This window comes from Castor canadensis, chromosome 13, assembly GCF_047511655.1.
Source record: "Castor canadensis chromosome 13, mCasCan1.hap1v2, whole genome shotgun sequence".
NCBI classification, from domain to species: Eukaryota; Metazoa; Chordata; class Mammalia; order Rodentia; family Castoridae; genus Castor; species Castor canadensis.
In genome coordinates, this window is record NC_133398.1 from 33,007,779 (window position 1) to 33,035,397 (window position 27,619).

General features: G+C 35.7%; 1 protein-coding gene across 11 annotated transcripts in view; it reads right to left on the minus strand.

Annotated features, from left to right (window-relative positions):
• Positions 1-27,619, minus strand: part of Invs (inversin) — a 151,186-nt gene that overhangs the window by 89,777 nt on the left and 33,790 nt on the right. Inside the window, exons 2-3 of one of the 11 annotated variants that reach the window (XM_074051375.1) lie at positions 5,550-5,796; positions 326-429 (exon numbers count right to left, since the gene is read on the minus strand). The exons of 8 other annotated variants lie outside the window; for them this stretch is intronic. Coding sequence is in view for 1 of the 3 variants with exons in the window: in XM_074051374.1 (XP_073907475.1) it covers positions 5,550-5,552 (3 nt within the window). In the remaining 2 variants the exon portion in view is untranslated. The remainder of the gene's footprint in view (positions 1-325; positions 430-5,549; positions 5,797-27,619) is intronic. 2 more of the 11 variants (XM_074051374.1, XM_074051376.1) reach the window with 2 other exon arrangements.

The window sequence follows — 27,619 nt, forward strand, 5'->3', positions numbered from 1 at the left end:
TTTCTTTCTCAACAAATGGTAGCCTTCCTAAGAGGTGATATCTATGGTAAGACAATGGGAGATGCTACCTAATTTAAGCTCACTGTCACTTGAAACAGTCAACCCAATTCAAGAATGTCATCCTAAGACATTTTTTTCTGATGATAATGAAATATGACTTAACCAATTACCGAAAAAAAAATCATGCCAAAATGGAGTCCTTTAAAATTCCAAGATGTTACTCATATATAGCATAATATATAATACATTTTATGAAAAAGAAATGTCTTAGGGACAAAATACCATGTATACTAAAACATAAAAAGTAGAAAAACAAAAAACAAACCTGACCAGAAGTGGGAAAAATTCTGGGTTTTTTTGATCACCTTGGGATTAACACTTCTTTACAGAAGATCCATTTCTTTCTAGACCAGAATGTATTGAAGAATTCTGTGAGAATCATAGGAATAGAAAAAGCTTCAGAAAATTCCCCTTTCAGATGCCTTTAGACAGACTTGAACTGGTTTTTCAAAACCCAAAGTGCTCTAAACAATATCAAGAGACCAACATTTGACAGTCTCATAAAGAGATGGACAATTGTTGTCTAAAACAATTTAAAACACCAGTGAACTATTCAAAGTTTTATTTTTCCTTTTTAGCCAGCATCTGACTCTTTTTACAGTAGCAATAAAATCTGTTTTTATTTGTCATCAGTTTATAAACTGATGAGTATAAATGTAACTGTATTCAATGCTACAGGTATAATTATGTCAGGGTACCTGGATTTTGCTCCTGGATATGTCATTCAATTTGCTGAATGATTGTTGAGCACCTACTTTGTGTAAGGCATTGTTTTTAGCTGTGATGAGTAAGACAAATTTTTGGACCTCAGTTCCCTCAATAGTGGACTTCAATAAAGTTATAAAAACTAGTATTTACCAAAGTGTTTTACAGATCATCAGTTACTTAAGTGCCAATAGTTTATGCTACAAGAAAAGTATTAGTTAGAATCATGGTTTAGGAAAAAACAAAAGGTTTCTATGGTGTCTGATTTCTCAAGGCCTCTAAGATGCTCACATGCATTGTGAATTTCCAAGAAGGAACATGTAATAGTCCCCAAAATTATTTGACTATGGGACCCATTTTTCACACAAAGTTTCATGGGAATATCATTTTAAGGAAGAAGCTTTGGGAAATGCTGCATTAAATGATGTTCAAAGTCTTTTTAAGTTTTATAATTTTTCTTTTTTAATAAGAAACAGAGCTGCTGAAAACTGAGCCTTACTTCATGAAATAATTTGAGAAAATAAGCTTGAGAAAAAACTCTCACGAAGACAAGGAAAGTTATCTGAGACTATGGGTACTAGCAACAAGACGTCAAACTACTGAGTATAGAGTAATATGAAAATCATTGAGAATCATGGCCAGAAAATGCAGCAGGAAGGCATACTTACAGAATATACTTGAAGCAGAGATTCTTTCTAACAAAGTCTTCTTCCGACCTACTTTATCAAAAGTAACAGGAATGTGTTTTGCAATGGCTTACCATATGTCATTGATCCTAAACATCAAATATATGTTGGACTTATGTTTTGTACCTTAGGCGATATGCCTATGGGTATATGGAATATCTATATTACTGCCGCTAACATACCTGGCATTCATCTTCTACAAGCCCCTCACATTACTTTCCTGCCTACCACTGACTCAAATTCCCTATCACATCCTTAACTTTCCTCTGCCATGGAGAAGAGATATTGCTTTGGTTAGAATCAGCTGGCAATAAACAGGGCTGTAAAGCTCAGAGCTTCCACGTGCAGTCAGGCATGTCTGGGGAGGATTTCTGAAAGCTCACAATAAATCCAGTTAGTCCAAGGAGACTAGGTTTATGAATGAGTCCGTTTAGTAATAGAGCACAGTTCAAGAATGACTCCACTGACTAGCAGTAGAATATTCAATGGAAAAAGCAAAACTGTGGAAGTACTGAACTTCAGTTCTGAAGACCACTGAAACACGCAAGTAATGTCTATAAATACTTCTGTGTAACTAGAAGGTGTAAGGTGTAGACAAGTCATATGTTCAAGAAAGGAGAGGGAAGAGAGAAGGAAAGGAAGGAAGTGAACAGAAAAAGGGAAATGAAAAAAATTAGGATAGGAAAGAAATTAGTATGACAAGAACTCCTACCTATCATTCTCTTCTGCAATCAACCTCCTCAATGTCTTTAAAAATGTATGTCCATTTCTGCCTTTCCAACACTTATTCTACACCTTCTGCCTGAAATCCTGTTCCTCACTCCCATTTCTTGTCTAAATTTGACCATTTCTTTAAGGTACTTCTAAAATTTCAGTTCCTCCATCACCAGGCAGGTTCAGTATAGGAGAAAGAAGTCCTTTAGGTATTTTAGGCAGTAAGGATTTTAATACAGGAATTATGTGTTTGCAAAAGAAGTAGAGGATGCTAGCTCGGCTTTGTAAAATAATCACCATGAACATGTGAAAACACCTTTGTGACTACAGGGTTAAGTTAAATATACATCCATAGCAACATCAGGAGGCCAAAATATAAAAGCTGTTGTAGTAACTACTTTTTAATATTGGGGAGGAAGAATAACAGAAGCTGGAATGTTCTATAAAATCTTCCTTTGATGACTGTTCCTGCCACTTCCAAACCCAAGGAGCACTTAGTCTAACCTGGTTGTTTAAGGACACTCAGCATACAAATACTGGCTTGTAAAATTATGCTCACTTCGCATACACATCCACTCTCCTTAATTGGGTGTAGGCCCTTGCAGCTAGAACAGTCTCTTCTTCCTCCAATCAAACCTAACTCAATTCTTCTGGATGGCTTTTCAAAGTATGTATAAATTACTAATTATAAACAGTTAATCTCTTTGTGGACTGTGCCATTTCAGTTTAGCATAAAGGAGTGTTTTTCCAACACTCTTGAGGTAATTCTAGTTTTCATCCTTACATCTTGTTGTGGGATGAAAGATTTAAAACCTATCATGGAAATGTATGCCTATAATTAACAAGTGGTTGAGATTTTTTACCTTTGCAGATGGTGAGGAGAAGAATAACAAGGGTTGGGGAATAGACCAACACATTTATGTTATCTCTGAAATCACTCAAAGCTTGACCTAAGGTAAATTTGCTTTGTTCTTGTACTTGTTTAGAGATAGTTTTCCATGTTGTTTCTATAATCTATTAATTTAGACTATCCTTTCAAGGTCGTCTGTATAACACATGGGTTTGGAAGCTGGAGATAGTATTTCTTTCCAGTTTAGAAGACAGATCTGGGACTGGCAGAGTGGCTAAAGTGGTAGAGCACCTGCTTAGCAAGTGTGAGGTCCTGAACTCAAACCCCAGTACCATCAAAAAAATGTAGAGGATATAGATTTGTTTGTTAACCAAAATATAAAGTTATTATTCATGTGGGGGCAAAGGATTTGCCCAGATTTGGTCACAGGTCTGATGTAAGACTGGGGGTTTTCTAAGCTCAATTTTCCTCAGATGTGACACAGGCATGATGCCCGTGCAGCATCTACCTGGACTGGTCTTCCATATTGTCCTTATGGAACCAGGGGCAAGGAGATCCACGCAAACATGACACTTATGCTACATGCTGTGCCCTAAATAATGAACTGACTATCAATTTGGACTTGTGGTCTTCGTACCAGTCGAGTCCATCTGCAAGCCAACACAGTAATGCAATAGTTTGGCTACTTCACAGTATCATCTTTTGGTTGCTTGGTTGGAGGGGGAAGGAGGTGGCAAAGTGGTGAAGGAAGGTGAATATGGCACAAATATTGTGTACACATGTATGTAAATGGAAAAATGATATTTACTGAAAATACTCCAGGAATGGGGGGGAGAGGGGATAAAGGAGAATGGTGGAGGGGTGAATTCAAGTATGATATATTTGATATATTATAAGAACTTGTATAAATGCCACAGTGTACCCCCACCCAGCACAACAATATAAACAAAGAAATTGCCTTGTGGAGTGGCTCAAGTGGTAGAGCACCTGCCTAGCAAGCATGAAGCCCTGAGTTCAAACCCAGTGCCACCAAAAAACAAAAAGAAAAAATTAAAAAAAAACAACAGTAGATGAGTGAATGAAATCTGGATGCAATGTAAAGAATGAGTTAAAGAGGAGAAAACCTTGGCAGGAAGAGTGGGGAAGCGGGGACGGGGCGGGGGGAGAAATGACCCAAACAATGTATGCACATGTGAATAAATACATTAAAAAAAAGAGGAGAAAACCTTAATCAGGAAGACTGCTAGGCTACTTCAATTGATTACACAATAGATACAGTGGACTAGATTGGGATAACAGAATAATAAAGATTAAAAAAGGAAAAGAGTCAAAAGAAGAAGAGCCCTCAAGTATTCATAGAGATTCCACTAAACTCCTTGGCTGATCCTTGAATTGAAAATACATGAGGAAGAGTCAGGTGTCATGATACATGCCTGTAATCCCAACAGTATTGGCTAAGGAAGGAAGATTGCAAGTTTGAGGCCAGCCTGGGGTACACAGTGATGCCCTATCACAAACAAATAAACAAAAAAGTGTGGCTACTCCAAGAAGTATGGGAGGAACCAGCAAGAGGAGAAAAGGGAAAAAGAGAGGGTGATGGGAAGTAAAATTTTCATGTGTACGAAAATAGCATAATGAAAACCAGTAAAAACTGTTAAAAGGGAGAGGGAGTAGAGAGGGTAGATAAGAAAGAGTAAGCTAGATGTGGTGAATTTGTGCAAAGTACATTATATGCTTGCACTTTTGTAAATATCAGAATGAAACCCCTTTATACAATTAATTTATGCTAATAATTGAGATCACGCGTTCAAGGCCAGCCTAGGCTACATATTGATATTTTATCTAATAACAAACAAACAGAGAAACAAAGATGTTCAGAAAAGATGGTCATAATTACCAAATTTCCCAGCAGAGGAGATGAAACTTTAAAAAGAATCAATGGGAAATTCTAGAATTGGAAAGTTATACAGTATCTGAAATGTAAAAATTATTACATAGACTTAATAGTAGATTAAATAGAAGAAAAAAAAGTTAGTGAATTTCTCTATATATCAATAAGAATGATCTAATTTAAAGGAAAGGAAAAGATTTTTAAAAAATCAACAGAACTTGAATGATCTGTAGGATAATACAAAAAAAATCTGACATGTGTAACTGGTGTCACAGAAGGAGAAGAGAAAGGCTGAACAAAGTATTTAAAAAATAATGACTGAAATTTGGTGCACATATCCACTTTTAGATCCAGGAATCTCTGTGAATCCCAAACATGGTTAATATAAAGAAAATTATCCCTAGGCACATGACAGGCAAACTGCTGGAAACTACTAAAAAGAACACATTAAAAGAACACACTAAAAAGAACACATTCTACCATTCTGGTTAGAAGGGCGGGGCAGGGAGGAGAGGTGGCCCAAACAATGTATACATATATGAATAAATGTTAAACAATTAAAATAAATAAATACAAACTGAAAAAAAAAACCCACAAAATACCCACCACCATTACACCCACAGGAACAATGGGAATGGTGTACCATTTCTCACTAGTGTGATCTTCTTGCTTCTATGATACACATGTCATGTCAGGGGTCCACAGGAGTCTCAGTGAACCTCATGCTGCAGCTTTCTGATCGTTCACCCCAGCTTTCCAGCTCTGGTCCTGAGCATCCCAGAGGACTTCTCCACCATGAAGGGCTATATCCATATCATTTCAACAAGGTGTGATTTTCAGCTTTGAGAGGGGAGAGAGCCTCTTCCATTCAGCAGCAGAGAAGGAATGAACTATTGATACATACAACAACACAAATGAATCTAAAAAATACTATGTTGAGAAGAATTTAGACATGGGAGAGCATATACTGCATAATTTCAGTTATAGAATGTTCAAGAACAGGCAAAACTAATCTCAAGTTAGAAATGAGAATGATAGTTTACATGGAGATGAGGACTAGTCTGAAAGGGGGCAAAAATGGACTTTTTGTTTCATAAGATGTTTTGTATGTTGATTGTGGTGGTGGTGACACTGGTGGCTCATGCCTGTAATCCTAGCTACTTAGGAGGCCACTAACTCTTAAAACTCTGCTCTGGCTGGTGACTGGAACCCTGCTGCTCTTACCTACTGCCCACTCGCAGTGGACTCATAAATATCAGACTCTCTGCTTTTTTCTTTTCTTTTTCTGACAATAGCCATCTTTATTAGAGAACAAGTATAGACTTTTTGTAATTCAATATCCCTCCCTGTTAGCTCTTATAACCAGCTGTGTAAGACATTATCTTAGTCCTTTCCTTGTCCACACGGGACACCAAACTTCTTTCTCACTGTGAGTCAAATGTTATATCTTATTAGCAAATTCCAAAATTAGTGTAAGAAGTTTTATAGAATGAGTGATATTTTTTATATCAGCAATCAGCAAAACTAACTAAAGAACAAAATGATTCAAGGATGTTGGATATTAAACTGGATCCAGAACTAATTCTAATAATACTGACAATAAGAATTCATTGTTTCATTACTGACAGATACTTATTTGGTACCTATTTTGTGCATAGCATTTTAGGGGATACAGAGATAAATTTGATGGGACTCTTACTTTAGAAACTCACAAGACAATAGGAGTGGATTTGTTCATGAATAATAAAATAGGATAAAAGAGCTGAGATTTATAAATAAGTGTTCAGTGGTATCCTCAGAACTGTTACTTGAGTGTCTGACATTTCTTAATTTTGACTCATTCGTCTTAAGTACACTTTTGTACACACTAAACGGGCTTCTAATTTTGTGATTTAATTATGTGTCCCTTAACAGAATCAAAGGTTGTATAAAGTCATTCTAAACCCATTAATTTAACTTATTTTAAACACCATAAGAACTTAAGTATTGTCACAAATTTGAAGAATAGGAAACAGAGACCTATATTATTTAAAGAAAAACCTGCCTAAAAACACTTGGTTAGAAAGAAGCAGAGCCAAAGTCCTAAGTCATGAATCTAGGCCTTCTTTTTAAAATTTTTTAATTGTACAAAGTAAGGAATTTTATTATATTTCTCCACACACATATAACATACTTTGATCATATTAGCCCCTCTACTGTCCTTTCTTATCCCCTCCCATGTCCCCCATTCTCCCTTCCACATTCCTAATAATCCCCCTTTTACTTTCATGTCCTTCCCCAGTCCAGATTACACATATGAGAGAAAACATGTAGTATTTGTCTTTGTAAGACTGGCTTATTCACTTAACAACATGATCTCCAGTTTCATCAATCTTCTTGCAAACTACTTAATTTCTTTCTTCTTTGTGACTGAATAAAATTCCTGTGTGTGTGTGTGTGTGTGTGTGTGTTTGTTTTTTTAATCCATTCATCTATTGATGGGTACCAAGGCTCATTCCATAACCTGGCTATTGTGAATAGTGCAGCCATAAACAAGGACATGCAGGTATCTCTGTACAGGCTAACACTGAAATAGGAAGAACTTAGTGAAATATCTGTAATGCTAATGAACCTCAGGGTGTGAAGGGCTCAATGAAATCACTAGTTTCATTCATCCATTGTCTACTCTGTATATTAATTAAGTTGTTTCAAAGACCCTTTTGAGTCATTTCAAATTGGTGGACTGGACTTTGATGGACCATGGGAAAGATCCTGGACTTATAGAGATGGGTTGAGTATATAATCCATAGCTTAGGAATGTCTATTCACACACTCATGACATTACTTCAACACACTTTTTATTAAGGCTTTCCTAAAGATACACTGTATAGGCCATGCTGTAATTACAAATGTTTTCGATACCTGGAACATTGTAAAGACATCTTAAAAGATTATACATGCTTTTATATGAAGTTAATTTGTACATAAAGAATATATCTATAAAAATCATGTTTATAACATGATGTTTATAACATGTTTAACAGTTATTATTAGACTGTTTCATTTCTATAGGATATCATTTCTATGGAATTTAAACTCATTCAGTTGGCCTTGAAAAGATGGTATTAAGAGATCTGTAAACTAGAGGACAAACTCATTTTTTCCTGAATTCCTTCTCCACTCATATTCCAAATGATAGCACTAGAGCATAAATATATAGGAATATAGCATACGTATCTATGAGTATAAAAGAGATTTTGAGATTGAATTGGATATGGTATCATTGTTATAATTTAAGCCCAGTGCTGTCACTTTGTTCTATTTTGTTAAGGCAGAAAAAAAATGGACATTCCTTTGAAGAAGCAATTTAGCCAATGCATAATTCTTCATTCTTTAGGTTAGTTCATGTAGGAAAAAAATGAACAAATTTTGCTTTAGGAGGAACCATATTTGTAAATGAATATAGGAAAAAACATTCATGTTTTATTAACTCATTTATCCTTTTAATTTAATGTTTCACTTACTTTTTCTAATACTAATGTTAAAAATGCCTATCATTTGTTAATTCTAGCAATGGGAGGACAGTTTATACAATTTATCCCATAAAGTTTCATTTTAAATCTCCATTTAAATGGTTTACCTTCTAGCATTACCAAAAACAAAACACCAACCTGAACATGTACAGTACGTGTGTGTGTGTGTGTGTTTTGTACACCCAACCTTAAAAACATCATTTGACATTTCATAGATTTATTATCTAAAGTGATATCTAATTACATAGAAAAGGGAATATATGCTAGCTGAGTCAACTTCAGTATCTCTTCCTTTGTATCAAGGGCTTTACATGACTTCTTCCTCAATTCTGAAAGCACACAGCTCCTTATTCCCTTCACCATGAATAAGGCTGACATTTGACAGCTTCACAAGGCTGACAGGGTTACCCAACAGCCCACCCTCCCTATTCTCAATCCAATTAGACCTCTAATCCTCCAGATGAAAGGCCCGACTGCTCCCGCTCCTCATGACAACGACAGCTATTGATTATTTGTCACTGCAGCTAACACCTTCCCATCGAGGCTGCTCTGACAGAAGCAAACCTACCAAATTAGACAGCACTTTATCTGCCCTGGAGGCCAAATGGCACAACAAGTAAAGGCTAATAAATGGTATAAAAATGAACAAATCATAACATTATGACAGGCTGATCGTTGCCAGCAGCCTCCCAGCTCAAGCTTGATGTTCTGTTAGAATTGCTCCTTCTCTTTCCCCTCTGCTCTAGCTCTAACTTTGACTGAATTAAAGGCCAGAACAATTAAGGCATTTGACCAGCAAAGATAAACCAATTGAAGTATCACCAAGGGACATAAATGTCAATAAATGACTGCCATTTGTCAATAGAAACATTCTGGAGATGCAAATGCTCAGGCCTCCACGCTCCACTAGGCTGCACTGGCTCACTTTCCAACAGAATTCAGTGCAAATGCACTCTGTGGCTACTTAATGAGAAAGATGGAGTTGGGTGGGGGTGGGGATTGAGGAAAGAAAGAAGAAATTTATGGTCCCAAGAGAGGAAGCATTCTATGAAGAATAAGCAAGAGTCACTGGGGTGGGCAGTTGGGGTTTGTATGAGAAAAAGATACTGGCAAAGCAGAGGTAGTCTTTCTTTAGAAAAGATTCTGATATTAGACAGCTGGATGCCATCGTATGCTTTCCATGGAGAATATATGCATAGTGTAAGAAATGCTGGACTACTGGGAGAATTAATAAAGCTATAACTTTAGAAGTATATTTGCTCACTCAATTATTTTTGAGCACCAACCATGCACTTGTCCTAGGCAATGGGGGTAAAGTAGTGAATAAAAGAGAAAAAAAAATCCCTAACATCATGGACATTCATCACATTCTCGTGCAGTAAAAGACAATAAGTAAGATAAATAAGAAAAATATATAGTATTTTAGATAGTGTTAAGTGCTAAGAAAAAAACATACAGCAGAGTAGGATGAATAAAATGCATAGAGGCTTAACGGGGGGAATTAGATAGGACACTCAGTACAGCGCTAAGGAGATGGAGGGAGTTCAACATGGAGATTCCTATTGAAATAGCATTCCTAACTGAGGAAAGAACAAATGCAGAAACATATCTTGATGTTAGAGGAACAGCACTGAAGCCAGAGTGGTTTATAAGGAGAAAACAAGGGGAAGATTAGAAATAAGGTCATAACTATAAAGCTTTATAGGACATAGGAAGTACAGTGGTTTCTCAGTATCCCAAGGAGATTGGTTCCAGACCCCTGCAGCTATTAAAATCTGCAATGATCAATCACTCCCCTATATAAAATGATGGAATTTGCATATAACTCACACACATTCAACATACTTTAAATCATCTCGAGATTACTTAGAATATTTAATATAATTTAGATTCTATGCAAATAGTTGTTAAACTATACTGTTTGAAGAATGAAGATAGGGAAAAAAGGTCTGTGCATGTTTGGTACACATTCAAGTTTTCTTCTAAATATTTTCTACCCGTGGTTGAATCTACAGGTATACAACCCAAAAATATGTAGGGCCAATTGTGCTTAGGCTTTTACTCTGAGATGGAAATCCCTTGGAATGTTTGGAACAGAAGAGTGACATGATTGACTCAGGCTTCAAAGGATCATTCTGGTTGATATATTGGACATAACTGCGGGGGCAAAAGCAGAAACCAGATTAGTTAGGAGGTTACCATAATCAATGTAGCAAGGAAGCGACAATAATCCAGCCCAACATAATGATAGCTAGGATAAAGGAGTGATGGGAGGGATGTTGAAAAAAACAGATGAATTCTGGAGAACTCCAGAATGTAGAGTTAATAAGATTTACTGAGGGACACCTGTCTCATACAGGGCTTTGCATAAAAATGGGAACTCAGTACATGTTAGTTGAATTCAATTCTCAAGCAGGCAGTTCCATTAAAAATGTTGTACCTTGCAGCAAGGGAGCTATGTTCAGCCAAATTTTCTATAGATGACTTTAAGCAAAGACTTACAAATGTTTGAACCCTGGCTCATTCTCTTGAGTTATCACTATCTTGAGTGATAAATTACTCAAGCTCTTTGAATCTCAGTTTCTTCATCTATACAATGTGATATTCTGTTTTTCCTCAAAAAAAGTGAGAAAAAGGAGTAGAGATGTATGATAGAGAAGGTTTTAGGACTGAATTAGAATAGGAAGTGATGAAACTATATTTTTATTTTGTAAAAACACTCCAGTTTGTCTATTGAGAAGACTTAGAAACAATCCCCAATCTACTGTGCAGATAATCCTGCACAGTAGATTATCTTCTCCTACTGAAAGAAAAGCCATGGAGAAATGGCTAATTCCAGGTGTGGGACAAAAAAATATAGAAACAAACTTAGAATATTTAGATAACAGCAGATAGCAAATAAACTATCAAATGGGATCCATTCACATCAAATGGGATCCAGAAGCCAACTTGGAATATTCCATAGGCCAAAGATGGAGTAATATAAATACACATTAAGGACAATAACTTTAATGGATTTATATATCAACTACGTTAGAATGACAGTAAAAAATTCTAGACCTTATTCACAATGATACTAAAAATAAAAAAGAAAAACAATTAATTGATCATTGTGTGAAGATGCCAGAAAAGCAAACCACTATTTTAAAAATTGGTAAATAAAATGAAGCCAGCATTTATTCTTCCTTTTCTATATAAACTGTACCCTGAACAATCAAATAGTAGATAAGGCAAAGTTTCTCCTTTCCTTCCTTCTTTCTTTTTCTTTCTTCCTATAGTAGATAAGGCAAAGTCTCTCTTTCTTCCTGCTTCCCTCCCTCCCTTCTGACAGTGCTGGTAATCAAACCCACGGCCTTGCACATACTAGGCAAGCACTGTGCCACTGAGGTACTTTTTTTTTTGAGAGAAGGTCTTACTCTATAGTCCAGACTAGCTTCAAACTTGCAATCATCCTTCTGCCTTCACCTCCTGAGTGCTGGGATTACCAATGTGGGCAACCAGTTTTTCTTTAAGGAATTATTCTAGCTAATAATTGTAGAAGGAATAATACCATTAGAATATCACCATTTTACAACTCTAATGAAAAGAAGAACCTAGACACTGAATACCAATAACAGAGACAATGAGACATTACCTCCTTCCTGATGACAAACATACCATAATAATGAAGTGCTTTTGCCAGAAACATTGAACCTGAATGAGATCAAGTCTCTATGTCCAAGAATTAATTTATAGGAAATGTAGAGGACTGAGGATATGGTAATTACACCTAAAGAGAGAATCAATATTCTACTGACACAATCCTTCTAGACGGAAATACCCAGTTAGGGTAGGAGATCAGCTACAATTATAAAAAAGTGTAAGAAAAAAAAAAGAAAGAAAGACTGAGGGTCAATCTAAAAATTGAAAAAATGTAAGAGACATATCACCAATAACAACATATAGCTTTGATTTGGATCCCAAATCAAACACATGTAAATAATACTACTTACGACACTTATGAGACAATTGAACATTGATGGACTTTCTATATATATTGACAAGATGATATATCTGAGATTTGCTTCAACATGGGAAGAGTTAGTAGTGAACAGATAATAAATAATATTAGCATGAGCTGGTAATTATCAAAACTGAGTGATGCTACAGGGAGGGTCATTGTATTATTCTTATTCTGCTTTTGAATATATTTTATTAAAACACTTAAAAAGTATGAGGTTTTAAAAAAACCTAGTGCCAGTCATTGATTCTTCCTTTCATATGTGTAAGTTCATAGTAGATTCAAGACACGCTTAAAAATTGATCACAACTCAGTGATAATGCTTTGTAGACTTGAACACTACAGATTTTATGTGTTGCCATGACAAATAAATCATAAACACGTGAAATAATGTGTGTTAATTAGCTTGGTTTAGTCAATCCACAATGTACATGTATTTTAAAACATCACATTATATACTATAAATATATATATATAATTTTTATCTCTCAATTAAATAATAAATAAGCTGGATGTGTGGTGTCTTATGCCTCTAAACCCAGCACTTGGAAGGCTAAAGCAGGAGGATAGCAAATCTGAAGCCAGCCTTTTGAGACCCTATCTCAAAAAAGAAAACCTGACAAAGGCTGGGCATAGTGGCCTATGACTATAATCCTAGCTACTTGGAGATGAAATTAGGAGGGTCACAGTTTGAGACCAGCTCAAACAGAAAGTTAGAAAGAACCCATCTCAACAAAAAGAACTGGGTATGGTGGTCATTCCTATAATCCCAGCTATATGGTTACCCTAATAAGAGGATCACAGTCCAGGCCATCCTGGTCAAAAGCACAAGACCTCATAGGAATAACAACTAAAGCAAAAAGGGTTGGAGGCATGGCTCAAGTGGTAGAGCATCTGCCTATCAAGTGCAAAGCCCTAAGTTCAAACTCCAGTCCCACCAAAAAAAAAATAGGACCACTTCTTACCACCTCTACCACTATCACTCTGGTCCATCATCCCCCTGCTTCCTAATTAATCTCCTTCTGCTCTCATCCTTTTGATTGTTTATCCTCAACACAATAGTTAAATAAGTCTTTCAAAATACAGGCTATATCTTATTTTCTATAATCAAATCCTTCAATAAACTTCCCCTCGTGTGCAGAGTGAAAGCAGAATCCTTAAATAGCACACAGTCCTTATAGAACTCCATGCACATCCTTACTTTATAGGACCTCAGTGGCCTCCTTGCTTCTCCTCCCCACACCTCCTTTGGTTTTTGTGACAGGGTCTGATTATATAGAACAGGTTGGCTTCAAACTTACCATGTTAACCAGGCTGGCCTGGAACTCGAGTTCCTCCTGCCTCTACCTCCTGAGTACTGGGATTATAGGCATGTGTTACCACACCCAACAAGTGGCTGTTGATGCAAACACCAAGCATGCTCCAAAATCAGGGCCTTGCACTAGACATTAGTTTTCTCACAACCTTTAGGTCTTTGTTAAAATATTACTTTCTTAATGGGGCTTACCATAATCACCCTGTTCATATGTGCAAACTCCTAGGCTCCCTGTCTCCCTTACCTGCCTTATTTTTTTCAATAGAACATATCCCCATATGAAATTACATTGCATATACTTCATAATTCTTATTTCCTTGTGTATTGCTGTTTTCTACCAACAAAATGGATGTTCCTTGAAGTCAGGGATATTTTGGTTTTGGTCACTGCTACATCCAAAGCTAGAGAACAGTGTCTATGATTAGTAGGCATTCAATAAACATCTGTTGACTAAATGAATATGTAGTGATGGAGGAGCTCCAAGAGCCCAAGGTCATCAACCTATTTCTTGTAGTCTTGTACTTTTCCCAGGTTCCTGATTTTTGCAACTCAGTAAAGTTCCTTTCTCTTAGATTAGAACTCCTATCTCAAAGTTTCTGTTGGCATTTGTCAGAGACAGGGACCCAGAAGACAATGGGCTAACAAATCTTGATTTTTAAACCAGTGCTTTTTTACCCTTACACTTCTCAATTAAATTTATGGGGTAAAGAGTGGTAAAAGTTGCAAGCAGAGTCTGTTCAGTTGGCTTTCTTGTGGCCTACAGTTGAAGGGTGATACTATGGGAGGGAATTCCAAAGGTGGGCATTACAGTAACCTATGGCCATAGCTTTCGAAAGTGGTTAGGTTCATGAAGCTCTCGAAATGTCGGATGGACTCTGGCCAGTACTACAGAGTGCCTGCCTAATATGCCCCTCTTCTTCTGGTTGGCAGAACTTTGATTTCTGTTGATCCTCCGTTCTTCCGAGGAAGCTGGGTACTTGCCACACCTGGAGCAACTTAGATTGATAGAAACAATTATGGAGATTTCATTTTCCTTTCCATTGGATTAGACCTGGAACTCAAAGGGATAGGAGAGTCTGCCCCAGGGCTTCTGAAAAGGTATTCTTTGCTATTCAAAAGGTGAATAAGATAAGGACATTCAATTTTCTTGTTTCTAGATATTGTGATATATATGCAATGCCTAGAACTTAGGTACTCACCCTGAAATTAACTCCAAGGAAGATAGCCTAAGAGTATAAATCAACATACTGAAGGCAGTAGAGATGAAAGAGAAAAATCCAGATCCTTGTGGATGTTATATTCTTGTGGATATACTCTAGGCATTACTTCTTATTATATAAGACTGCTTAATGTGTGAAATAATAGATGTCTGTGTCATCTAAACTGTTTTTTGTTTTTAAATAGGTACTAGGGTTTGAACTCAGGACCTCACTCTTGCTAGGCAGGTGCTCAACTAGTTGAGCCACTCCATCAGGCCTGTTTTGTGTTGGGTATTTTCAAGATAGGGTCTTGCAAACTATTTGCCCGGGATAGCCTTGAACGATGATCCTCCTGATCTCTGCCTCCTGAGTAGCTAGGATTATAGGCATAAATCACCGAAGCCTAGCTCTACACTGCTTTGGTTGCTTGTAAAAAATAAACCATCAAATAAATAATGCAAAATATTCATAAAAGGCCCAAATGACTATAAAACCACATAAGCAAATATAAAATATTCCCGAAAGGGAAATCACGAAGAGGAGGAGAAAACAAACTATATATATATGAAACACAGAAAGCCTAAGTCAGGAAGGAAAGAATATGAGAGTAAGTTACATTTTATTAAAGTTCTGATTTTTCAAAAAAAAATTAAATGAACAAAGATGAGGAAGGAAGGAAACCCCAAAACAAAAACTGAAACAAATGAACACGACTGTATTTAAAATGAATACCATGACCACTGATGGGGAAGAAAGTCTTATTCAAGTAACTTGTGAACATAAAATTTGACTATCTACCTCATTCTTGAGCCAGATGTTAGGGAAAGAGCTATAAACAAATTTAGTGCTATTTTTATTAAGCTGACATTTTTGTAATGGAACGCCTGAAGTGATTCTGAAACTATTTCAGATATATCATAGGACTGAATGAGTGTGTTGATGACACTGAGAGACATGACTGATTTTCACTGTGGAAAAAATAATATACAAATATGGAGTTGAAGAAGGCAAGAAAGGCAACTGTGAGGAATGAGTGAGACTGGGGAATTTGATATGATGTCACAATTTCTAAAATATATCTTCCTACATGTAAGAAGAACACATAAACGCAGGGAAAATTCTAACAAATCATCACAGTATCATTTAGCATGCTCCAGTACTCTGTGTATTTTCTATAAGCTGGCAGGTAGAAGTAGAGGCTTGATCAGACTGTGGCTGTCTTCTTTGGCAAGACTATGTATTAGGTGGTGCTGTGCACTTCATATTGGGCCAGATCAGAAGGCATGTGATGTCTTTTCCCTTTGCTTTCTGTGATGTTAAGAATCACCAAGCTCAGATGTTGTTATCTCCATCTATCTATCCATTAGGAAGTTCCTCGTCAGTCTTCCTAATAGTTTAGCATTTACTCATGGCCACTGTCCAGATAAATTATTTCACTTGTGGTTTCATTTTTCCTACAGTCAGTTTCTAGACCTCAACCAGAAACAACTTTACCTCATTAATTATTAGTTACTCTGAAATATATTTTACTTTTTTAAAAGGCAGGATAAATGCTTGCTATTTCCCTTTCAGTTATCAGTTTTTAAAATAATGAGGTGGTCTTAAAGTGACGTTTTTGTGTTTAGTATTAACTTAAATTCATGGACCTTACATTTTTATGTACATCTACCCACTAAAGTCAGTCTTTTTGCTACCCAAATTGTTCATATTTAAGTATTACTTTAAGTTGGACTCTGTGTCCCTTTGACATTATCCCAGCGGACTTTACTGGGTGCCTTGGCATTCATTCTGACAAGATGATCCATGTCACCTGTTCCAGTCTATAAGTCCATCTTCACTTCTTTAGGGAACTCTGGTTCCTTTTAGTGATAGTGAAAGACCACAATCTGGGTGATCATTGAAACTGGGTTAGTCATTATTTCTATGCTTTTTCAGTGATAGACCTATGAAATTCAGAAATATGAATTTTTAGCAGAAAAATATGCCACCAGTTTATATTTTTTGTTTCTTTGTATATATGTATATTTTAGTTTATTTCTTATACTAAAAGAAGTCAACATAAATATCCATTTGCTTTATCCTACATTAACATAAAGTCTTTTTGTGTTGGTATGTCAAAATAAGAATAAAACTATTATTTCTAATAGGATGTTTACTGAATACAGTTTGGGATTTCTTCGTAGCCTCTTTGTGGGTACTGGGTTTTGAACTTAGGGCTTCACGCCTGCTAGGCAGTTGCTTTACCTCTTAAGCCACACCCCCAACCCTTTCCACTTTATTTTTTTAATAGGATCTTGTTTTTTGCCGGGGACGCCTAGACTGTGATTTTCCAGGTGACAGGCATGCACCACCATGCCCAGCTATTGGTTGAGATGGGATCTTAATTAACCTTTTGTCCCAGCTGGCCTCGAACTGCTATCCTGCCAATCTCTGTCTCCAGAGTAGCTGGGATGACAGCCATGAGCCACAGCATCTGACCTCTTTGTAGCTCTTTCTGTCCTTAGTCTATATCCTCCTAGGACTGTAGTGTCACCTGAATAATTCTTTGTGTATTTAAGCTACCAACTTAATACATAGTTAAGTTTCTTTGTTTCATTTGATTATCAGTCTTTAAGGATTGCTCTTTGTGAACATTTAGTCTTTAAAATAATAATTATGGAAATCATTTTCCATACTAAAACTACAGAGCAGGATGTATTTAGAGAAGTCTAGCTTCTATACCTGTCCTCTCTCCACTATCTCCTTCTCTTCCCGTTAGGTAGGAGTCTTTATTCATGTTTTACTCTCTCTTCTATATTTTGAAAATATAAGAAAGTATTCTTCCCTTGCCTGGAAAAAAAGGTTACATATAGCATTTTGCTTTTTTCTTTTAGTAATAATACTGGAGGCCACTTCATAGCTGTACATAAACTATAGAATATCATACAGAATACCTTGTACTTTTTTGTTCCAGGAGATCAATTTATAATATTATGTAATTTTGAAAGATACATAACATTACTTACATGGATCTTGTTCATTCAACCAGTCCTCTAAAATTGTGTTTGCTTTCAAGCTTTCTACTATAAAGGCAATTAAATAGCCTGATGCATGTATCTCTTTTTGTCCGTTTGTTTGTGGTATTGACCCTCAAGCCCAGGGCATCACACATGCTAGGCAAGTGCTCTACCACTAAGCTACAGCACCCCCACCCCAAGCCATGTATCATTTCTTAGTTCTAACATTTATATATACAATAGATGGAAATGTTGAGTCAAAGGTAGATGCGTATTTCAGTTAATTAGATGGACACTGCTATATTTCCCTCCACAGGGACTGTATCATTTTCGTTTCCTTCAGCAGTGTGCAAGTGCTCACTACCCTACAGCAGTTTTGCCATCAAAATGTGTTGTTGAGCTTTTGGAGTTTTGCCAATTTGCACATAAAATATGTCATTTCATTATAACTTTAATTTGTACATGAACATATTTTCATATGCTTTTAGGGTCACACACTATGTTCCCAGGCCAGCCTCTAACTCCTGAGCTCAAGGGACCCACCTGCTTCAGCCTTTGGAGTAGCTGGGACTACAATATGGGCACCACCATACCCAGCTTTCCTTATATTTTTTGCTCAATGTTTAATAGGGGTCATTGGTCTTTTCCTTTTCTGTTTTATACGTGAGGGGTATGAACCATTTGTTAATGTCATTACTTGCAAATATTGTTTCTGGTTTGTCTTTTTTTCTCCTACTCTGATTGTCACATTTTTTGAAAGGAAAAAATTTCTTAGCATTATATAGCCAGAATTATTGATCAATTTTCAATCATTTCTATATTTGGATTCACAGACCCTGGGTTCAGTTCCTAGCACTGCAATAAATAAATAAATAAAACTACAATCTGCCATCCCCACCTAATTTGGCATTCTGGTTATCTGTTGTTATATTTGTAAATGATCACTTACCTCAGTACCTAATGCAGGTGTAAGAAGCCTTATGTTTGCTCATAGGGAAAGTATTGCGCCCAGGGTGAACAAGATACATACTACAGCAAAAATTCCCTCTTAACCTTTCTTATTTTTAATTTTATTTATTTATTACCATACTGGGGGTTGAACCCAGGGTCTCCTGCTTGCTAGACAAGCACTATACCTCTTGAGCCACACCTCCAACCCTTTTGTTTTGATTTTGTTTTTGTAATAGGGTCTCCCTAACTTTGCCCAGGCTGACCTCTGAATCTCAATTCTCCTGCCTCCACCTTCTGAGCAGCTGGGATTACTAGTGTGCACCATCACACGTGGCTCCTTTTTCCCTTTTCTGAACACTAAAACATGAGTAAAAGAAAAAAACAAGAGAAAATTATATGAACAATTATGGTCCTATGACATAAGAAGATAATTACACGATTAATGCTCATATTTTCTTTGGAATTAATGTTACATACAAAATTAATTTTTAAAAGGTTAAATGACAGTAAATGGATCTGAAATTCCTTTTTATCAGCCATAAAAAAATATTCGCTGGCCTTGTGCCCAGAGTTGAAAAGAAATCAGCATGAGTCTAATGAAAAACAAGCTGCAGGTCTCAGGGAAATTCAATATACACTCTCTCTTTTCCTTTTAGTTTTTGGTTCGTTACCATGGGAATCTAGGCTTGTGGGGATCTCTGAATCTGTTGATGGAAAGCATATACCTGTATTTCCGTGGCAGTAAAAGTGGGGGTTAGTGAAGAGATAAACATGACTAGACAATGAGTACGGCTGAAGGAAACATAATTATGTTTAAACCAAACTCTATAGTACATGTCGATTTTAAAATCTTCACGTTTGCTCTGATGTGTTTGAGAGGTATGATAAGATAAAGAAAAAACAAACAACCACAGGAATTAAAGGAAGAAGCTTTCAGTTCAAACCTGAATTTGGTCTATGAAAAAGAAATGCTTAGGTTCTTCTTTGGAGGTTTGACAGCAAAACTAGATTTGGGGATTACTCCTGGTTAGAAAAGCAGAAGTCTGAGAAAGTAAACGTCAGGAAAACTTGAAAGCTTCTGTTCATGCAGCAGTATCAGGAGCATTGAATTGGGAATCAGAAAACACAAGACAATTTTTGAGTCTACAAATGACAAAGAAGTTTCAAAGAACTTGGTCCGGCGGGGTGTGGTAGCTCGAGCCTATAATCCCGGCTACTCAGGGAAGCACAAATAGGAGGATCTCAGTCCAGGATGGCCCAGGCATGAAGGGAGACCCTTTCTAAAAAAGAACCAATGAAAAAAGGGCTGGTGGGGTGGCCCAGATGGTAGAGCCCCTGCCTAGCAAGTGTGACGCCCTAACTTCAACTCCTAGCACCTCTCACAAAAAAAAAAAAAAAAAACTTGGTGAAACTATACCTCAGTTTATCTATATAGAAAACAGATAATATACAATTATTCCTACTGTTCTGACTCTGCTCTGAAGCCAAATGAAGTGTTTTTTCATATTTAGAGGCATGTTAGAAAATTTCAAAATAATGAGTTTAATCAAGATGAGTTGACCTGTTCTTCCTTGTAACTAAATTTTACCCAGGCAAGTGAAAGTGTATGAACTATAATCAAAGTGTTAAAGGACAGACAAATTTTGATCTCAATTCTTGGATTTGTTTAAAAGCAGAAAAACTCTGGCTTTGACTGGAACACTAATTTTAATGTAAGATCCTAAATATTTGAAAAAAGTTTCTAAACTGGAAAATGAGAAGATAGGTTTAGAGATAGTTTCTAAATACATGCAAGAAGACAAACAATGCTGGTATGGAAACCCCAGAAGCTGGAATGCAATGAAGCAGAAACTTTAGACTAGAACTTTCTTCCTGCCTAGAAAATGCAAGGGTTGATCAAATGGGGGTAAACCGTAAGGATTGTCTAACATCACTCATCTCAGTCTGCAGATTCCTAGGAGGTCACTAAGATGTTAGGACATAAAGGTTTCTTATGTTAAGACTTCTTGCATTTCTATGCGATGTCTTCTAGTGCCTTCTTTTAAAGACTTCTTTTAAAAACCTCATGGACTACCACTGATTGTTTACTATTCAGATAATCATTGCCTATATATTTGTGGTAGAGTGGGCATTTATTAAATTGTTCCAAAATGAACTGACTGAATACAACCATAGAGAAGTCAAGCAGTGCCCACTGAAAAAGTCTGACTAAAGAAAGGTATGAGTAATGACACAAATTCAAAGTAATTTTTTTTGTTGCAATGGACAAAAATTTGAAAAACGACAGTATTCAAATATATAATATTTAATATATGACAATATTTAATCCTTGGACAAAATTATGGGAGTCCTAGAAATCATACTGTCACTTTAATTATAGCTCATTTATGTAACAGTCAAATCTCAGATCTAAGAAAGTTTCCACATATGTGTTACGTGATAAAAGTCACCAAGATAACAAATGACTTTACTTTGGCACAAATGGGATGTATATGTGTTGGTTATATAGGAAGACTGAGGAGAAGATTGAGAATCAGTAAAAAATGGAGCCTACTTCCAATGTATATTCTCTACTTAAAATAACTAGTAGTTTCATTTAAATCTTTTCATTTAAAATAAAAAATAAAATCTTTTCTTTGTACCTCCTCTTGTCCCGTACTAACATTTCACTGTTCTTCAGCTGTTTAAATGTTGCTCCACAGTTTAATTACTTTTCTTTCCATTAACTTACGCCTATGCTATTGTATCCTTTGTAAACTTACAGTTACCCTGTGTTTATCTTTTTTTCTTTGGAATTTTCTGCCGTATCCCAGAAAAACATGCCTATCTCTTTTAACCTTTTTCTGCCCTGATTTTACAAATAACTTATTTTTTACTCTAATTTTAATTTATTTTTACTTTAATAAAACGCATTCACAGGCTGGCAGAGCACCTGCCTAGCAAGCATGAGACCCTGGCCCAGTACCACACACACATACACACAAAATGCATTCACATGGTTAAAAAATAAAATAAAAAGGCACCTCCCACCTCTGCTCCTGTGTGCCTCATTCCTCCTTCCACCCTCACAGAGAGTATGACATTTTTATTAGTTTCTTAAATGTGTTTTGAAAGCTTTTGTATTTTTTAAGCTTTTTTGGTATTTTGCTCTTAAATAAGTTTTTTCTTTGTATTTCACATATAAATATGTGTGCGTGCGTGTGTGTATGTATAAAATATTTTTTGCAGTACTGGAGGACAAACCCAGGCCCTTCCATATGCTCTATCAAGTAAATGCTCTATCACTAAGCTACATCCCCAGCCTGATATAAGTTATTCTGAGCTCATCTCTTATTCACTTCAAATATAGCTTGGAGATATTTTCATTTTAATAGCTAAACAACATCATTGTTTTCCCACTTGTATAGGATTCCATTGTATAAATATACTACTTTTTATTAAACCAGATTCCTATTGATGGGCAATTGAGATCACATATTTGGGTTGTTTTCAACCTTGTTTTAGTAAATATTGCTATCATAAATAACCTTCCATGTGTATAATTTCTCATTTGTGCATGTTTATCATTTGGATCAGTGACCACGAATAGCATTGCTGGGCCCAAATATATATATGCATTCACAATTTAGACAGCTATTCCAACAGCAATGTATAAGAGTACTTATTTATCCCTATATGGTGAGTTGACAAGTGGGAAAAAGTGTCTTAGCATAGACACTTTTCTTTAATAAGTGTTTTTCTTTCATAAGCAGAGTCAAACATATTTTCAAATGCTTGAGAGTTATTTGACTTTCTTCAAATGTGAACTCTCTCTGCTGATTTTTCTCTCAGGTTGCTTATCATACCAATTCCAACATGCAATTTACATTTTACTTTGTTTTGAGTTAGTTTCTTTTTCCAGTGCTGGTTTGTGTGCATGTGTACCTCCAGATCGAATCTAGGACAGGTACATGCTGAGCATCAGTTATGTTGCTGAGCTATGCCCCCCAGCTCTCAGGTTTTCTTTTTCACTTTCTTATGTTTGTGGTTCAAGAAATTCATCTTACAGAGCAGAAAACTAAGCATACAAAGATTACATTCTGCCTAAAATTATGCAAGCAGTTAATGTAAAAGCCAGGCCTATAATTTAGGGTAAACAAGTAATTAGAAAGAAGATGTAAACATGTGAAATATATCGTTCTATACATTCACTTAGCAAACTCATTTAACAAATACATATTTATTACCTACTATGTGCCACATAGGCTCTAAACCTAGGTGACTTAAGATACAATATTATAGACTGATAAAGGAAAATCAGATGGGGAAATTGAAAACAGATACTCAAACAAGCATGTATGTTCACAGCAGCACTATTTGCAATGGCTAAACAGTGGAAACAGCTCAAATGTCCGTGAGTGAATAAACAAATAGTGACATATAAATATAATAGAAATTATTATTCATCCATAAATAAAAAGGAATGAAGTACCATTATATATAATAACCTAGATAAACATTAATTATGCCAAGTGAAAAAAGTCAGACACTAAAGGTCATATATGACTCTGCTTACATGAAATTACCTATAATAGAAAAATCCATAGAGATAGAATGCATATTGATGGCTGACAAGGTTTGGGGAGAGAGTAAAGGGGAGAAACTGCTTAATGGGGAAGAGGCTTTACTTTGGAGTGATGAAAATGCTTTGGAACTAAATAGAGATGGTCATTGCACAACACTATGAGTGTATTAAATGTTCCTGGACTGCTCACTTTAGAATGGTTAAATTTATGTTATGTGAATTTCATCTTAATTGTTTTTAAAACTGACTGGAGGAACTGGTTACAGGCAAAAAGGAAGGGTTTTGTTTCAGGTATCTTAAAGTTGAGATTCTGGAAAATTTAAGAAATTCTAGAAAATAGCTGGAAGTACAAGTGTGAAATTAGGGAGAAAAGTTAAGGCTAAAGACAAAGATTTGCAAGAAAACAGCTGAAGTTATGGAAGCAGATGGAATATATGGAGAGATTTTTATCTTGGGGCAGAACTTCCAGTAGTTAAAGAAGAGCCAATTAAGGAAACAAATGGACAATCAGAGGATCAGGGGGGAAATAAGTTAGTGCAGTATTGTCAGTTAGAAGAAAATTCTAAAAGGAAAGAGTAGTGAATATATGAGTGAATCAGAGAACTAGGAAAGTATAAAAATGGGAAAAGAAGCCAGGTGTGGTGGCACACCCTAAAAAACCCAGCAGTTGGGAGTATGAGGCAGGAGGACCATAAGTTTGAGACTAGCCTGGGCTGCATAGTGAGACTGAGTCTCAAAAGAAACAAAACAATAACAATGACAACAAAGAATTGAGAAAAGAGTAAGCCTAGGTAAATTAGGCCGCATGTGCTTTGTTGAAACAAAATGAGAACTCCAAACAAATGAGTCATGTTCTGTATGCTGTAATATGTTTGCAAAAGATATCTCTCTCTACATATTTTTGTTTTGACTTAGATAAATAATGTTCAGACAAGGAAAAATTCAATAAAAAAATTGAAAGCAAAAGCCAAAGTCAACAAAATTTCAGTGTTAGCACCTCTTTATCCAAAGTGTCTAACTAGGATCTAAGATAATGTGCATCTCTTCTGGTTTAAAAGACAGGTCATTAAGTCCTGGGCACAGGAAGATTAATGAATAAAACATATAATAACGTCTCTTCAACACAAATCTTATATTTAGAGTCAAGAGAAAAATTAAGAAGTTTTCTAAAGGTTAAATGTATATGGAGTTTTATCATATTTTATATATTAAAAACTTCAATAACAAAGGTTAGTCACTACATGAGTTAAACCTATCTGTTATTCTAAATTAAAGTTACTTATAAATAAAGCACTTTATAGATATACATTATTTGAGTGACCCTCAGTCTTTTAAATTCATTTTAAAGTTAAGAAACAAAAAAGAAAAAACTACCCAAAGTCTTAATGTTAATATGTTTACTTTTAGTATTCATTGGTTGACTAAAAAAATAAAAGAATTGATTTCAATGACAAGTTTAAATGAAATATATTTTGTAATCACATCAACTTCTAAATATAATTGAAAAATACCTATATTTGTGAGGCAGATTGCTTATACGGTCTTCAGGTAATGCTTCATACCCTTATGCATTTGTAGTGTTATGCGCAACTATCTGGCTTCCCTGACCTCTGGCACACATGGTAACAACCAGTATTTTATTTTTAATATTCATAATTCTATGAGGCAGGTAGATTTGTAATATGATTCCCATTTTATAGAAGCTTAGGAGTTACCCTACCTGCGTAAGGTCACTAGCTAGTGAGTGACGTCCATTGGTACCAGATGTCCTTGAATTATGAATGGAATATAGATCTTATAACTTCAGATCCAATTTCTCCTTCATTATGCTATATTGACTTTCAGAGAACCAGAACTTAATAGGTCATTGTTATCTAGCGAAAAGTCAAGTTATCATTAAACACTGGCTTTCTCCCTGACTCTGCTCTTATAGCAGATTTAATGGAATTAGGGGTGTTGGGTCTAGGATGTCAGAGGGGCAGCAGGGGTCCTCTGTATCCTTTCAGGTTTCCCTCATCTTCCTTGATAGAGACTGGCCTAACAGATAAATTTTCTCATCCATTCTCCCCTGATTTATGACCAAAATATATCCCTTTTTAGGCTTTCAAAACTGAAACCCAGATCTCCTGGTTTTCTCATTTGTAAAATAAGAATAATTTCCAAGGGCCCTTCCATGTATCATATTTTGTAACTAGCTGTCAAGAATATTCAGATACATCCTAAATTTATGTTAGAATCATTCATTGAACAAACTTCCTTACTGTCTAACTATACTTTTCATACATTTTGTTCCAATTTTCCCAAAGACTTTGATCCAGCATCTACTTTTCCTATTACTAAATTTTTAGTGTCTCCTTTTACTAAACATATAAACATGTTAAAAAAAAAACCTGTTAGATTGCAAGAGACTTAAAATATTTACCAGCCAAATGCAATGTATAGATCTTATATAGATCCTGATTCAGAAAAATTAACTTTAAAAAAGCTTATGATATAATCAGGAAAATGTGAACACTGATTAGATAGGTAATGATACTAAGGAATTATTGTTCATTTCTTTTTTGGTACAATGATATTGTGGAGCTATATAAAAATATATTTTCTCTTTTTATATATATACTGAAATATTTATAGATGTCTGTGATTTGTTTTAAAATAGTTCAGTTGGAGTGTACAGATGAAACAAGATTATGAATTAATTATTGAAGCAGGGTGATGGATATGTTGAATGAGGTTCATAATATTATTTATTAAAATTTTTCAAAGCTCGGTTGAGAGCATAGCTCAAATGGCAGAGCATCTGCTTAGCAAGCTCGAGACCCTGAGTAACATGATTCCTATTTTATAGAGGCCTTGCCAAAATATTATCTCTCACCTTAAAACATTTTCTGATCAATAACCCTAATACCTTATCACTCACTCTCATCTTAAAAGAGTCATGCATATTTACCATCTCTATATCCTTACTTCCTGGTTACTCAGCAGGAAGTAATATTAGGATATTAATATCTAGGTTTTGTATCTACTAAAACCATTGCTCATGCTAAGTTCACTTTCTAACTGAAAAATCCAATGGGAGCTTTTCAACTCTTACCATAGCTACATCCAATCATTAATTCAGTAAGTGCTGATTAAGCTGCTTTGTGTAAAAAATCTTAGCATAGTTAAAAACAAAACAGAAACTCTTCTTCTAGAAACTTGTCCCTTTGGCTCCACAACACTCTTCTGATCTAATTCTTCCCCTTTCTTTATTACCTCCTCTGTAAGTTTGTTTTCCTTAGATAAACTTTGAATGTTGGTATTTTCTATTTCTGATCCTGGTCCCATCTACTATTATGGCTTCTGTTTGCACTAATAACTCCAGTCCACACTTTACCTTGGAGATCCAAACTATTATATTAAAATTCATGGTAGACATTACTTCCAAGCTGTCCCATGGGGACCAAAAATTCAGTTTGCTTACAATGAACTCAATAACTTCCTCTCAAAATTGTTCCTTTACTAATACATCTTACCTCTGTGAATAATGTCATCAAAAGCTCTGATTATTATTAGTCTAAGAGGTTAGGTTCCTAGAATGCAAAAAGCCATTGACACTGCAAATAGGGTAAACACACAAAAGAAAACGATATAAGAATAGTGCAGTGACAATTCAACTGCATCGTCACCTTCACCTGCGAGCTTATCAGATAAACAAATTTTCTGGCCCCATGTCAGTCCCACTGAATTTAAAACAAGCCTTCCAGGTGATCCTGATGCATGTATACATTTGAGAACCCCTGGATCACAGCATGGATGCCAAGCTTTCACACAGCTCCTCAGGCTAAAGTTGGGGAAATGTGAACTCAGTACTTACCAGCCTAGGCCAGGAACCATCCCTATCCTACCAAAAAATAATGGTTACCACATTCTTGACACTTTACCATTTTTAATACTTTATATGGTGGAATATGCATACAGCAAAGTACATGAATCTTAAGAATATAGATTGATGAATGTTTATGTAGCCACCAAACAAATCAAGATTAAGAACATTTGTAGCATTCCTAAAAGCTCCATGTCCCTTCTCATTCCTTAGGTAAGCGTAAATCTTATTTGAATAGCATAGATTAGTTTTGTCTGTTCTTGAAATTCTAAAAAGTAGCATACAAATTTAAAAAGTGTCTGACTTCCTTC